Source organism: Pongo pygmaeus, chromosome 9 (assembly GCF_028885625.2).
Source record: "Pongo pygmaeus isolate AG05252 chromosome 9, NHGRI_mPonPyg2-v2.0_pri, whole genome shotgun sequence".
NCBI classification, from domain to species: Eukaryota; Metazoa; Chordata; class Mammalia; order Primates; family Hominidae; genus Pongo; species Pongo pygmaeus.
The window spans coordinates 19,531,153-19,543,763 of record NC_072382.2 but is presented as its reverse complement, the minus strand read 5'-3'; the positions used below and the strand labels follow the sequence as shown (position 1 = coordinate 19,543,763).

The following is a 12,611-nucleotide window of genomic DNA, read 5'->3' as shown; positions in this document are numbered from 1 at the left end:
TTGTCTTTTTAGTAGAGACGGGGTTTCACGATGTTGGCCGGGCTGGTCTCAAACTCCTGACCTCGTGATTCACCCGCCTTGGCCTCCCAAAGTGCTGGGATTACAGGAGTGAGGAGCCATCGGTCCTGGCCACCTCCCTCTTATTTTCTCCCACATTGTGCCCTGTCGTAGCTGAAATTATGTCTCCTTCACTGGAATGAAAGCTCCATGAGTTCAGGAACCGTGACAGCCTTTGTTCACGGTTGTGTTTTCAGTGCCCAGCACATACGAGGTGCTCAATAAATATTTATTGCACAAGTGAACAAATACTTCAGTGCCTACCAGTCTACAGGCTATCAGAGGCAAAAGTGATCAGCCCTAGCTCACGTGTTCTATCAAACAACATTTGGTGAATCTGAGCTTGGAGCAGAGTGAAGTACTGCAGGGGAAAGACTTGGATTTGGATCCTGGCTTTTCCACTGCATCCATTTGTCATTTTAGCCTCTTTAATTTCCAGTTTTTGTATCTAAATCTAACACTACTGTCTACCTCTCAGGGTTATTATGAGCATTAAGTGAAATTATGCATAGGAAAGGGTTTTTTTTAAAAACTTTATATTGAAATACAGATGTTGGCTGGGCACGGTGGCTCACGCCTGTAATCCCAACACTTTAGAAGGCTGAGGTGGGTGGATCACCTGAGGTCGGGAGTTCAAGACCAGCCTGACCAACATGGTGAAACCCCATCTGTACTAAAAGTACAAAAATTAGCTGGGTGTGATGGCGGGTGCCTGTAATCCCAGCTACTCGGGAGGCTGAGGCAGGAGAATCGCTTGAACCTGGGAGTTGGAGGTTGCAGTGAGCCAAGATTGCACCATTGCACTCCAGCCTGGGTGACAGGGCGAGACTCAGTCTAAAAAAAAAAATAATAATAAATAATAAAGTTGTAAGAAACAAGTTGCTTCTAACTGAATCTAGAAACATAAAGCTGAGCCAGAGAGACTATTTAGTAGGGGATTCTTTTTTTTTTTTTTTGAGACAGGGTCTCTCTTCGTCACCCAGGCTGGAGTGCAGTGGTGCAATCTCAGCTCACTGCAACCTCCACCTCCTGGGCTCAAGCGATCCTCCTACCTCAGTCTCCCAATTAGCTGGGACCACAGGTGTGCACCACCATGCCCAGCTATTTTTTTGTATTTTTAGTAGAGATGGGGTCTCGCCATATTGCCCCAGGCTGGTCTCAAACTCTTGAACTCAAGTGATCCACCTGCCTTCCGAAGTGCTGGGATTACAACAGGTGTGAGTCACCCACACCTGGTTGGATTCTTTATTCTTGGATTTGTGCATTGATGGTGCCAAATAATATTGCCTTGTCCCACTGATGCTAGTGAGCATGGGGAGGCACAGAGCCTCTTGCCAGGGGTGGGTGGTTGGGGGATTCAGTCTGCTCCACAATCTTTTCCAATGGTGTGAGGCAGAAGCTGCTGATGAGGTTTTGGGAAGAATCTGCAGAGAATAGGTAACTGAAGTCAGCAGTATAGATAAGGTAAGAGGTGCTATGTACAGCTGCCTAGGCTGTGCACTGCGTAACTCAGAGTGGGGCCAGTCACAAAGACTATGATCTGAATGGCATTCCCTGATACAGTTCAGTATGATGACCCTAAGATGGGTTATATTTGGTGACCCATATTGCAGTGGTGAGAGGAATAACAGAAGTCAAAAGGGGCAGAATTAACTGGGAAGGAAACAGAACTAGAACAGCATGTCACTGAAGTCAAGAGAAAAGTTTGGAAAAAGAAAGGATAGTCAATATGTCAAAAGCTTCCAAGAGGTCAATAATAAAGCCCAGAAGCCGGGCGCGGTGGCTCACGCCTGTAATCCCAGTACTTTGGGAGGCTGAGGTGGGCGGATCACCTGAGGTCAGGAGTTCAAGACCAGCCTGACCAACATGGAGACAACTCATCTCTACTAAAAAACAAAATTAGCCGGGCGTGGTGACGCATGCCTATAATCCCAGCTACTCGGGAGGCTGAGGCAGGAGAATCGCTTGAACCCGGGAGGCGGAGGTTGCAGTGAGCCGAGATCATGCCATTGCACTCCAGCCTGGGCAACAACAGTGAAACTCCATCTCAAAAAAAAAAAAAATGAAGCCCAGGGAAGGCTGAATGGATTTACCAGTTAAAAGCCTCTTGGGAGCAGGGCACATGCCTGTAATCCCAGCACTTGGGTGGATTGCTTTGAGCTCGGGAGTTTGAAACCAGCCTGGGCAACGTAGTGAAACCCCATCTCTGCGAAAAAGAAAAAAAAATTAATTGAGCGTGGTGTCTTGCACCTGTAGTCTCAGCTTCTTAGGAGGCTGAGGTGGGAGGATTGCTCGAGCCTGGGAAGCAGAGGTTACAGTGAACCAAGATTGTGCCACTGCCCTCCAGCCTGGGGGACAGAGTAAGAGCCTGTCTTGAAGAAAAAAAAAAAAGTCTCCTGGACTGGGAGGTGGTCTGACTTGGGAGAGAGATCATGTAATTGTCCAGTGGGTTCTTCCTGCCTGCTGCACAGACAAAATCAGTTCACTGAGACTGTGGCATTACAGTAAAGAAAGAGTTTAATTAACACAGTGCGGGCCATGCGGAAGAACTTAAGTTATTGCTCAAATCACTCTCCCCGAGGGCTCAGAGGCGAGGGTTTTTCAAGGATGCTTTGGCGGCAGGGGGCTCAAATGGGGAATGTTGATTGGTTGGGGATGAAATCATAGGGGTATAGAAAGCGGTCCTTGACAGCCTCTGGATGGAGGCCACAGGACCGGATGTCATGAGTGGTGGGTCTAAGTGGAGTCAGTAGCCACCAAAACATCTCAAAAAGCCAATCTTAGATTCTATGTTAGTGATGTTATCTCTGCCAGGTGTGACGGTTTACGTCTGTAATCCCAGCATTTCAGGAGGCAGAGGTGGGAGGATAGTTTGAGACCTGCCTGGGCAACACAGCAAGACCCCATTTTCCACAAAAAGGCGAAAAATAAAAAGACCAAAAAACCTCAAGTAATTGAAAAATGTGGTAAAAGGCCAATCTTAAGTTGTACAATAGTGATGTTATCTATAGGAGTAATTGGGAAAGTTACTCCTATATCTTGTGATCGCCCGAATAATGACTGGCTATCGTTTAACTGGGCCGGTATCTTAGCAAAATTCAAGCCCCTGTCATAATCCTAACCTGGTCCAAGGCTGTCCAGGCTGGTCTTGAACTTCTGTGCTCAAGTGACCCTCCCACCTCGGCCTCCCAAAGTGCTGGGATTACAGGCATGAACCACCTTACCCAGCCGGCATATATTTATTATATTTATTTTGCCTTATAGGAAGACCTGAGTTCAAGGAGCCTTCTGAGTTGGATGAGGCTGTGACACAAGAGTCTTACCAAATGCCTAGATTCTTTCCATCCCTGTGCTCTTCATCCTTATTTGAGCCTCACATGCAACACTGATAGTCAGAGGAAGAAGATAGAAGGGTTTTTGTTTTTGTTTTTGTTTTTTTGAGACAGAGTTTCACTCTTGTTGACCAGGCTGCAGTGCAATGGCATGATCTTGGCTCACTGCAACCTCCGCCTCCCAGGTTCAAGGAGGTTGCCTCAGCCTCCCGAGTCGCTGGGATTACAGGCGCCCAACACCATGCCCAGCTAATTTTTGTTATTTTTAGTAGAGATGGGGTTTTCCCATGTTGGTCAGGCTGGTCTCGAACTCCCAACCTCAGGTGATCTGCCTGCCTCGGCCTTCCAAAGTGCTGGGATTACAGGTGTGAGTCACCACGTCTGGCCTTCGAGAAGGTGTCTTTTTAAAAATAGTTCTCTCCTTTTCAGCACACCAAAGCTCATCACAAAATGGCTCTTTTTTTTTTTTTTTTTTTTTTTTTTGAGACGGAGTCTCACGCTGTCACCCAAGCTGGAGTGGAATGGCACGATCTTGGCTCACTGCAACCTCTGTTCCCGGATTCAAGCGATTCTCCTGCCTCCTCCTCTTAAGTAGCTGGGACCATAGGAATGTGCCACCACGCCTGGCTAATTTTTTTTTTTTTAGTAGAGACGGGGTTTCACTGTGTTAGCCAAGATGGTCTCGATCTCCTGACCTCCATGATCCGCCCGCCTTGACCTCCCAAAGTGCTGGGATTACAGGCATGAGCCACCATGCCTGGCCCTCAAATTGGCTCTTTTTGGAGGAAGAAACCTTTTCTCAGAAACCTCCCCAGCAGAATTCTCATGAATTACTGGACAGAAGTGAGTCACCCACCACCACCTAAACCAATGATTGGCTTAGACTAGTGGTTCTCAACAGGGTTAATTTTGGCCCTCAGGGGATACTTATCAAAGTCTGTGTTAGGGCTCCAAAACCAATATCCCAAAATGTATGGTATTTTGACATACTGAACTGAAAAAGCCTCAAGGTCTCCCTGGCTTTCACCTTCAGCTACAATCTCTCCCAAAACCTTTATCCTGGCCGGGCGTAGTGGCTCACGCCTGTAATCCCAGCACTTTAGGAGGCCTAGGCAGGAGGACTGTTTGAGTCCAGTAGTTCAAAACCAGTCCGGGCAACATAGTGACACCTGGCTCTGCAAAAAAATAGAAAAAATAGGCCAGGCGCGGTGGCTGATGCCTGTAATCCCAACACTTTGGGAGGCCGAGGCAGGTGGATCACGAGGTCAGACGATCGAGAACATCCTGGCTAACACAGTGAAACCCCATCTCTACTAAAAATACAAAAAATTAGCCGGGCGTGGTGGTGGGCACCTGTAGTCCCAGCTACTTGGGAGGCTGAGGCAGGAGAATGATGGGAACCTGGGAGGCGGAGCTTGCAGTGAGCTGAGATTGCGCCACTGCACTCCGGCCTGGGCGACAGAGCGAGACTCCGTCTCAAAAAAAAAAAAAAAAAAAAGAAGAAGAAGAAAAAAAATTAACTGGGCTTGGTGGCATGTGCTTGTAGTCCCAGTGACTCAGGAGGCTGAGGTGGAAAGATTGCCAGGGAGGTCAAAGCTGCAGTGAGCCATGATCGTGCCACTGCAGTGAGCCATGATTGTGCCACTGCACTCCAGCCTGGGCAACAGAGCAAGACCCTGTCTCAAAACAACAGCAAATTCCTCTTCTTCCCCCTCCTACAACCTGTTTTTCTAGGATGGTATATTAACTTCTGAACCACCTAGAGGGGTGGACAATCACTCTGTGATTCACACCATGCTAATGTCAATAAATTTCTAAGCCTTTTTTTCCAGTTAATCTGCCTTTTTCTAGTTGATTTTTCAGCAGAACTTCAGAGGGCAAAGGGGCCTTCCCTTGACCCCTATATCTGGAGACATCAGTACTATACTTGTGGAGAAATACTATACTTGTGGAGAAATCCTGTCCTGCCTAAGGATCTGGGTTGCTAGGGAGCCAACCACAATATCTACGAAAGGAAGGGAAGTCCTGACAGCTGGGGTTCTTGGGTTCTTTCCACCAACTTAAGTTCAGTTTGTCTTAGAATGACTGAAAAGGGTCACCCAGCTAAAGGGATAGGCAAACTCCCTTTGCTGGCCTTACATTTTCCTCCTATCCTTCTCAAGCTTCCTAAGGAGTATCTCTGTTGTCTTGCCGGGCGCAGTGGCTCATGCCTGTAATCCTAGCACTTTGGGAGGCCAAGGTGGGCGGATCACCTGAGCTCAGGAGTTTGAGACCAGCCTGGTCAACACAGTGAAACCTTGACTCTACTAAAATACAAAAAAATTAGCTGGCCATGGTGGCACACGCCTGCAGTCCGAGCTACTCAGGAGGCTGAGGCAGGAGAATCATTTGAACCCGGGAGGCAGAAGTTGCGTTGAGCCAAGATCAAGTCACTGTACTCCAGCCTGGGTGACAGAGTGAGACTCTGTCTCCAAAAATCAATCAATCAATAAAATAAAAAATAAAACTGTTATCTTGCATGTAAAACGGTTCCTTAGAGAGAACATCCTTTGTAAAGTGTAGTTCCCCTGCATAGTGTCATGAGAAGCCCATCTCTTTTGCACAAAATCCGTGTGCTTTAGAGATTTATTTCAAATAGCTCAGCTTGGGAGCCGTATTTGGAAAGTATTTTCCCTTTTCCTTTTCAAGCATAGCAAATTTTTCTGGTTTGGTTAGGGTTCCACTTTCAACATTACTTTCCTATCTTTGTTCGCTAGAGAAGTCTGAAAAATGACAAAGAACATGTTGGCTGGCAGCACAGTCATGGACGCTGTCTTTGGATTCCAATCCTGAGAACTGGAGGAAAGGCAAAAATTATTCTCCTTCTTGGCATCAGTCCTTGTTTTCTTTTTTTCTTTTTTGTTTTTTTGAGACAGAGTTTTGCTCTTGTTGCTCAGGCTGGAGTGCAATGGCGTGATCTGGGCCCACCACAACCTCCACCTCCTGGGTTCAAGCAATTCTCCTGCCTCAGCCTCCTGAGTAGCTGGGATTATAGGCGTGTGCCACCACACCCGGCTAATTTTGTACTTTTAGAAGAGACGAGGTTTCTCCAGGTCGGTCAGGCTGGTCTCAAACTCCCGACCTCAGGTGATCCGCCTGCCTCGGCCTCCCAAAGTGCTGGGATTACAGTCGTGAGCCACAGTGCCCAGCCTCAGTCCTTGTTTTCAACACAGACTTAGGATCTCCCACACGACACTGGGGCACTTTAAGTCTCATTTTGCCAAAGGTGTAAATGATGCCACCCTTCTTTATGCCCTGGCCTTATGAAGTATGTGGTTTATTTCTTTAAGTACTCCCTGACCAGTTTCCAGAATGGACCTCAGTGATCTCATTTTCAAAATATTATATTGATTTTTTTTGTAAAAACATATATTTTTTTGAGATGGAGTCTTGCTCTGTTGCCCAGGCTGGAGTGCAGTGGCGCAATCTCGGCTCATCACAGCCTCCACCTCCTGGGTTCAAGTGATTCTCCTGCCTCAGCCACCTGAGTAGCTGGGACTACAAGTGTGTGCCACCATGCCCGGCTAATTTTTGTATTTTTAGTAGAAACATGGTTTCACTATGTTGGCCAGGCTGGTCTCGAACTCCTGACCTCCTGACCTCATGATCCGCCCACCTCGGCCTCCCAAAGTGTTGGGATTACAGGCGTGAGCCACTGTGCCTGGTCTATTTTTTTGTAATATTTAAGTGCTGTTAATTTCCTTTTGCTGCTGTGAATATTACCACAAACTTAGTGGGTTAAAACACCACAAATTTATTATCATACCATTATGGAGGTCAGAAATCTGAAATGAGTCTTTATTTTTTCTTTTGTCGAGATGGAGTCTCACTCTGTCACCCAGGCTGGAGTGCAGTGGCATGATCTCAGCTCACTGCAACCTCTGCTTCCCGGGTTCAAGCAATTCTCCTGCCTCAGCCACCTGAGTAGCTGGGATTACAGGCGTGCAGCACCACACCTGGCTAATTTTTGTATTTTTACTAGAGATAGGGTTTCACCATGTTGGCCAGGCTGGTCTCGAACTCCTGGGCTCAGGCAATCCTCCCACCTCGGCCTCCCAAAGTGCTGGGATTACAGGCCTGAGCCACTGCACCCCGCTTGAAATGAGTCTTTTTTTTTTTTTTTTGAGATGGAGTTTCGCTCTGTCACCCAGTCTGGAGTGCAGTGGCGCAATCTCGGCTTACTGCAACCTCCGCCTCCTGGGTTCAAGTGATTCTCCTGCCTCAGCCTCCTGAATAGCTGGGATTACAGGGGCCTGCCACCACACCTGGCTAATTTTTGTATTTTTAGTAGAGACGGGGTTTCGCCATTTTGGCCAGGCTGGTCTCGAACTCCAGACCTCAGGTGATCCATCTGACTTGGCCTCCCAAAGTCTGGGATTACAGGCATAAGCTTCCATGCCTGGCCTGAATGAGTCTTAAAGGGTTAAAATCAAGGTATTGCCAAGGCGCTATTCCTTCTGCAGTTTCCAGAGAAACTGTGTCTTTCCCTTTTCAAGCTTCCAGAGGCCATCTGCATTCCTTGCCTTCTGGCCACTTCCTCCAACTTCAAAGGGCATCAGTTCAACCTCTTCTGTCTTCAAGATAGTGGCAGGAGGCAGACAAATGCCTGGGCAGATAGGGAAGGGTCCTTGGTGAAAACCCCACCTTCAAGCCTAAAACAGCCTGAAGGCTAAAAGACCGGACTGCTGGTTCCAGATGAAACCTGCAACCCACAGGGAGATCTTCTGCCCTTGTTTGCTCGCCCTTTCCCTATTGATTCTGTCTGAATAATGCCTTTTAACCAATTGAATGTTGCCTTTCTGATACTACCCATGGCTTGTGTGGGCATGCCCGAATGCGCACTGGGGGATCAGGGTGGAGCTACTAGGATTTTGTGCTGTATGCTGGAGAGGAGCCTTGCTTCTTCGGCTCATGTGTGGGAGCCCTGGTATTCAGTTGTGAAGTGGAAACCTTTTTGTAGGACCCCTCTCCTTGCTGAAAGCTTTCCCTTCGTTTAATAAATTCTATTCTATTCTTCAGTGTGGCCACATGCCTAATTTTTCCTGGTCATGAGACAAGAACGCGGATTTAGCTGAACTAAGGAGCATAAATCCTGCATCATTCACATGTCCTTTTTCTGAGTCTGATCCTCCTGCCTCCCTTTTATAAAGACCCTTATGCCCAACTGGTTATAAATCAGGGTTTCCACAGTCCTCTCCTAAGGTTTGATAATTTGCTAGTGTAAACTAAAAATAAAACCCCTGATATAGTTTGGACATTTATCCCTGTCCAAATGTCATGTTGAATTATGACCATGGATGCTGGAGGTGCAGCCTGGCGGGAGGTGTTTGGATCATAGGGGCAGATCCCTCATGGCTTGGTGCTGTCTTCGTGATAATTGAGTCCTCATGAGAGCTGGTCATTTAAAATTATGTGGCACCTCCCCTCTCCCGCTCTCTCTCTCAATCCTGCTTTTGCTATGTGATGTGCCTGTTCCTTCTTCGCCTTCCTACATGATTGTAAGCTCCCTGAGGCTTCGCTAGAAGCTGAGCAGATGCCAGCATCATGCTTCCTGTAAAGCCTTCAGAGCTGAGCCAATTAAACCTCTTTTTTTTTTTTTTTTTGAGATAGAGTTTCACTCTTGTTGCCCAGGCTGGAGTGCAATGGCACCATCTCAGCTCACCACCACCTCCACCTCCCCAGTTCAAGCGATCCTCCTGCCTTAGTAGAGATGGGGTTTCACCATGTTGGTCAGGCTGATCTCAAACTCCTGACCTCATGATCCGCCTGCCTTGGCCTCCCAAAGTGCTGGGATTACAGGCATGAGCCACCATGCCCAGCCTATCTAGCACCTTTTAAAAGACTGAACAGGAAACATTTGCCACCTATTGCCTCTAAGGGTGGCCACCTATAAGATTTCATCTACATAATAAAAACTTTTATTCCAGATCTGTCTGTATAATAATTCTTTCAACCAATTGCCAGTCAGAAAATCTTTGAATCCACCTATGACCTGGAAGCACTTTCCTCTTCCCACTTTGAGTTGTCCTGCTTTTCTGGACCAATGTATACCCCACACTTTGTTGTTGTTGTTATTGTTGAGACAGAGTCTTGCTCTGTTGCCCATGCAGAGTGCAGTGGTGTGATCTTGGCTCACTGCATACCTCCCGGGTTCAAGTGATTCTCCGTCCTCAACCTCCCAAGTAGCTGGGACTACAGGCACGTGCCACCATGCCCAGCTGATTGTTTGCATTTTAGTAGAGACAGGGTTTGGACATGTTGGCCAGGCTGGTCTCACACTCCTGGCCTCAAGCAATCCTCCCGTCTTGGGTTCCCAAAATGCTGGGATTACAGGCATGAGCCACTGAGCCGGCACCCCATATGTATTGATTAATGTCTGCCTATAACTTCTGTCCCCCTAATATCAAGCTGTAATGCAACCACCTTGGGCACATGTGGCTGTGAACCACATAAGGACCTCCTGAGGCTGTGTCATGGGTCATGGTCGTCACATATGGCTCAGAATAAATCTCTTCAAATATTACATAAAGTTTGGCTCTTTTTGTCAACACCAGAACAGTTTGCAGAATTTAGGAAGACACTTTATTTTTTTGAGACAGAGTCTCACTCTGTTACCCAGGCTGGAGTGCAATGGCTTGATCTTGGCTCACTGCAACTTCTGCATCCTGGATTAAAGTGATTCTCCTGCCTCAACCTCCGAAGTAGCTGGGATTACAGGTGCACACCACCATGCCTGGCTAATTTTTGTATTTTTAGTAGAGATGGGGTTTCTCTATGTTGGTCAGGCTGGTTTTGAATTCCCAACCTCAGGTGATCTGCCTGCCTTGGCCTCCTAAAGTGCTGATACTACAGGCGTGAGCCACTGTGCCCGGCTCAAACCTCTTTTATTTATAAACTACCCAGTCTCAAGTTATTTATTTATTTATTTATTTTGAGATGGAGTCTCGCTCTGTTGCCCAGGCTGGAGTGCAGTGGCGTGATCTCAGCTCGCTGCACCTTCCACCTCCTGCCACCACGCCCGGCTAATTTTTGTATTTTTAGTAGAGATGGGGGGGGTTTCACCATGTTGGCCAGGCTGATCTCGAACTCCTAACCTCTTGATCCACTTGCCTCGGCCTCCCAAAGTGCTGGGATTACAGGCGTGAGCCACTGTGCTTGGCCTGCGCTTTCTTTATATTTATTTATTCACAACTGATCAGAAGGCATGTTCTTTTTTTTTTTTTTTTTTTTTTGAGATGAAGTCTTGCTCTTGTTGCCCAGGCTGGTGTGCAATGGTGTGATCTCGGCTCGCTGCAACCTCCACCTCCCAGGTTCAAGCGATTCTCCTGCCTCAGCCTCCTGAGTAGCTGGGATTACAGGCACCTGTCACTACGCCCAGCTAATTTTTGTAGTTTTGGTAAAGACGGGTTTCACCATGTTGGCCAGGCTGGTCTCGAACTCCTGATCTCAGGCGATACGCCTGCCTCGGTCTCCCAAAGTGCTGGGATTACAGGTGTGAGCCACGGTGCCCGGCCTGCATGTTCTTTCTTTAAATATGGAAGAAGCCTGGCATGTTTTGAGGCCACAGCGAAGTTGCTGGTAGGGAAGGAGAAAGACAAGAGGGGGTCAAGCAATGCAGAAAGTTTGGGAAAATAAAGTAGAGAGACTGAATTGAAGCATAAGGTGGAGAGATTAGCCTTAAACCCAAAGCTGGGCACTTTTTTTCTCTAAGAACAAAGGAAAGAGGGCAGGCGTGGTGGGCTCACACCTGTAATCCCAGCACTTTCAGAGGCTGAGGTAGGCAGATCACTTGAGGTCCGGAGTTCAAGATCAGACTGGCCAACATGGTGAAACCCGTCTTTACTAAAAATACAAAAATTAGCCAGGCATGGTGGCACGTGGCTGTAATCCCGCTACTTGGGAGGCTGAGGCATAAGGATCACTTGAACCTTGGAGGTGGAAGATGCAGTGAGTGGAGATGGTGCCATTGCACTCCAGCTGGGTGACAGAGTAAGACTGTCTCAAAAAAATAGAACAAAGGAATGGAACAGAAGTAAGGGTGGACAAGAGTGACGCCAGCTCACCACTCCCGAGTGTTTTCTGTGTGCAGAGCACTCTACTAAGTGCATTATGTACATTTTCTTGTCCGGTCCTCCCAACAATTCTGAAAAGTGGGTCTTGTTTGTATTCCCATTTTACAGATGAGGACATTGAATCTTTGAGAGGTCATAAAGCCTAAGGTCATAAAGCTATGGAGTCAGCCTTTGAACCCAGGCATCCTGATGCCAGAGTCTAGATTCTTTTTGGCAGAATGTTCCTTATTTTGGTTTTATCTGATGTTTTTTCATGATTAGATTCAAGGTATGCATTTCCAACCAGAATACTACTTAAGTGATGCGTTCATCTCAGGCTTTCCATCAGAGGGCACAGAATGTCCATCTGCCCCTAAACAATCACACGGTTAAGGTGGTGTCCAATTGCCCTATTATACAGTCACTACTTTTTCCCTTCCAACTAATAAGCAATCTGAGTGGAGACACTTTAAAACCATGCAATTATCTTGCTCCTCAAGTTTCCTCCTAAATTTTGCATCCATAGGTACTTCTTGCCTGATCCATTTTACTACAATAATTGCAAAATAATGAATTCCCAATTGCAGCACTACTTCTACATTCACCATCGACCTCAGCTTCATTCTTCTTAAACAAGAGCGCTCTTCCTCTCTTTCTCTCTCATTAATATGAACTCATGATTCCTATTTTTTCAATGGGTTATAGTTTATTAATGTCCTTATCATTTTGGTGCCCTAATAGCCCAGATTTGGCCAGTGGGAGCTCCTTCAAGTTGGTTCCTTTATCCTGTGACATGCCCCCGCATTTTTTTACTTTTCGACATAACACAACGTTTCAGGCTCCTCATCTCATATCTACATTGCCCCAGACATTTCTCTAATGAACCCTGATTCCTTTTAGTGAGGAATGTATTAGAGACCAAGATCTCAGTGCAAAATGTTCTTATTGCTAATGGGATGTATTTGATTTTAGCCCTTTTTAGCAGATAGAGCTGAATACACATACACACATTATCTACATATATGAATATGCATACACACATGCACATACATACTTATGTATACATACATGTGTATGTTCAGACATATACATGTTTTAGAAATCATGAGTTCTGGCCAGGTGCAGTGGCTCA

At 46.7% G+C, this 12,611-nt stretch overlaps 1 protein-coding gene across 1 annotated transcript in view; it reads right to left on the bottom strand.

Annotated features, from left to right (window-relative positions):
* Positions 1 to 10,338: 10,338 nt before the first annotated feature.
* Positions 10,339 to 12,611, bottom strand: part of AGBL2 (AGBL carboxypeptidase 2) — a 60,929-nt gene continuing 58,656 nt past the window's right edge. Inside the window, exon 17 of the mRNA XM_054439534.2 lies at positions 10,339 to 11,003. Within this exon, the coding sequence (XP_054295509.1) occupies positions 10,875 to 11,003 (129 nt within the window). The 3' untranslated portion in view covers positions 10,339 to 10,874. The remainder of the gene's footprint in view (positions 11,004 to 12,611) is intronic.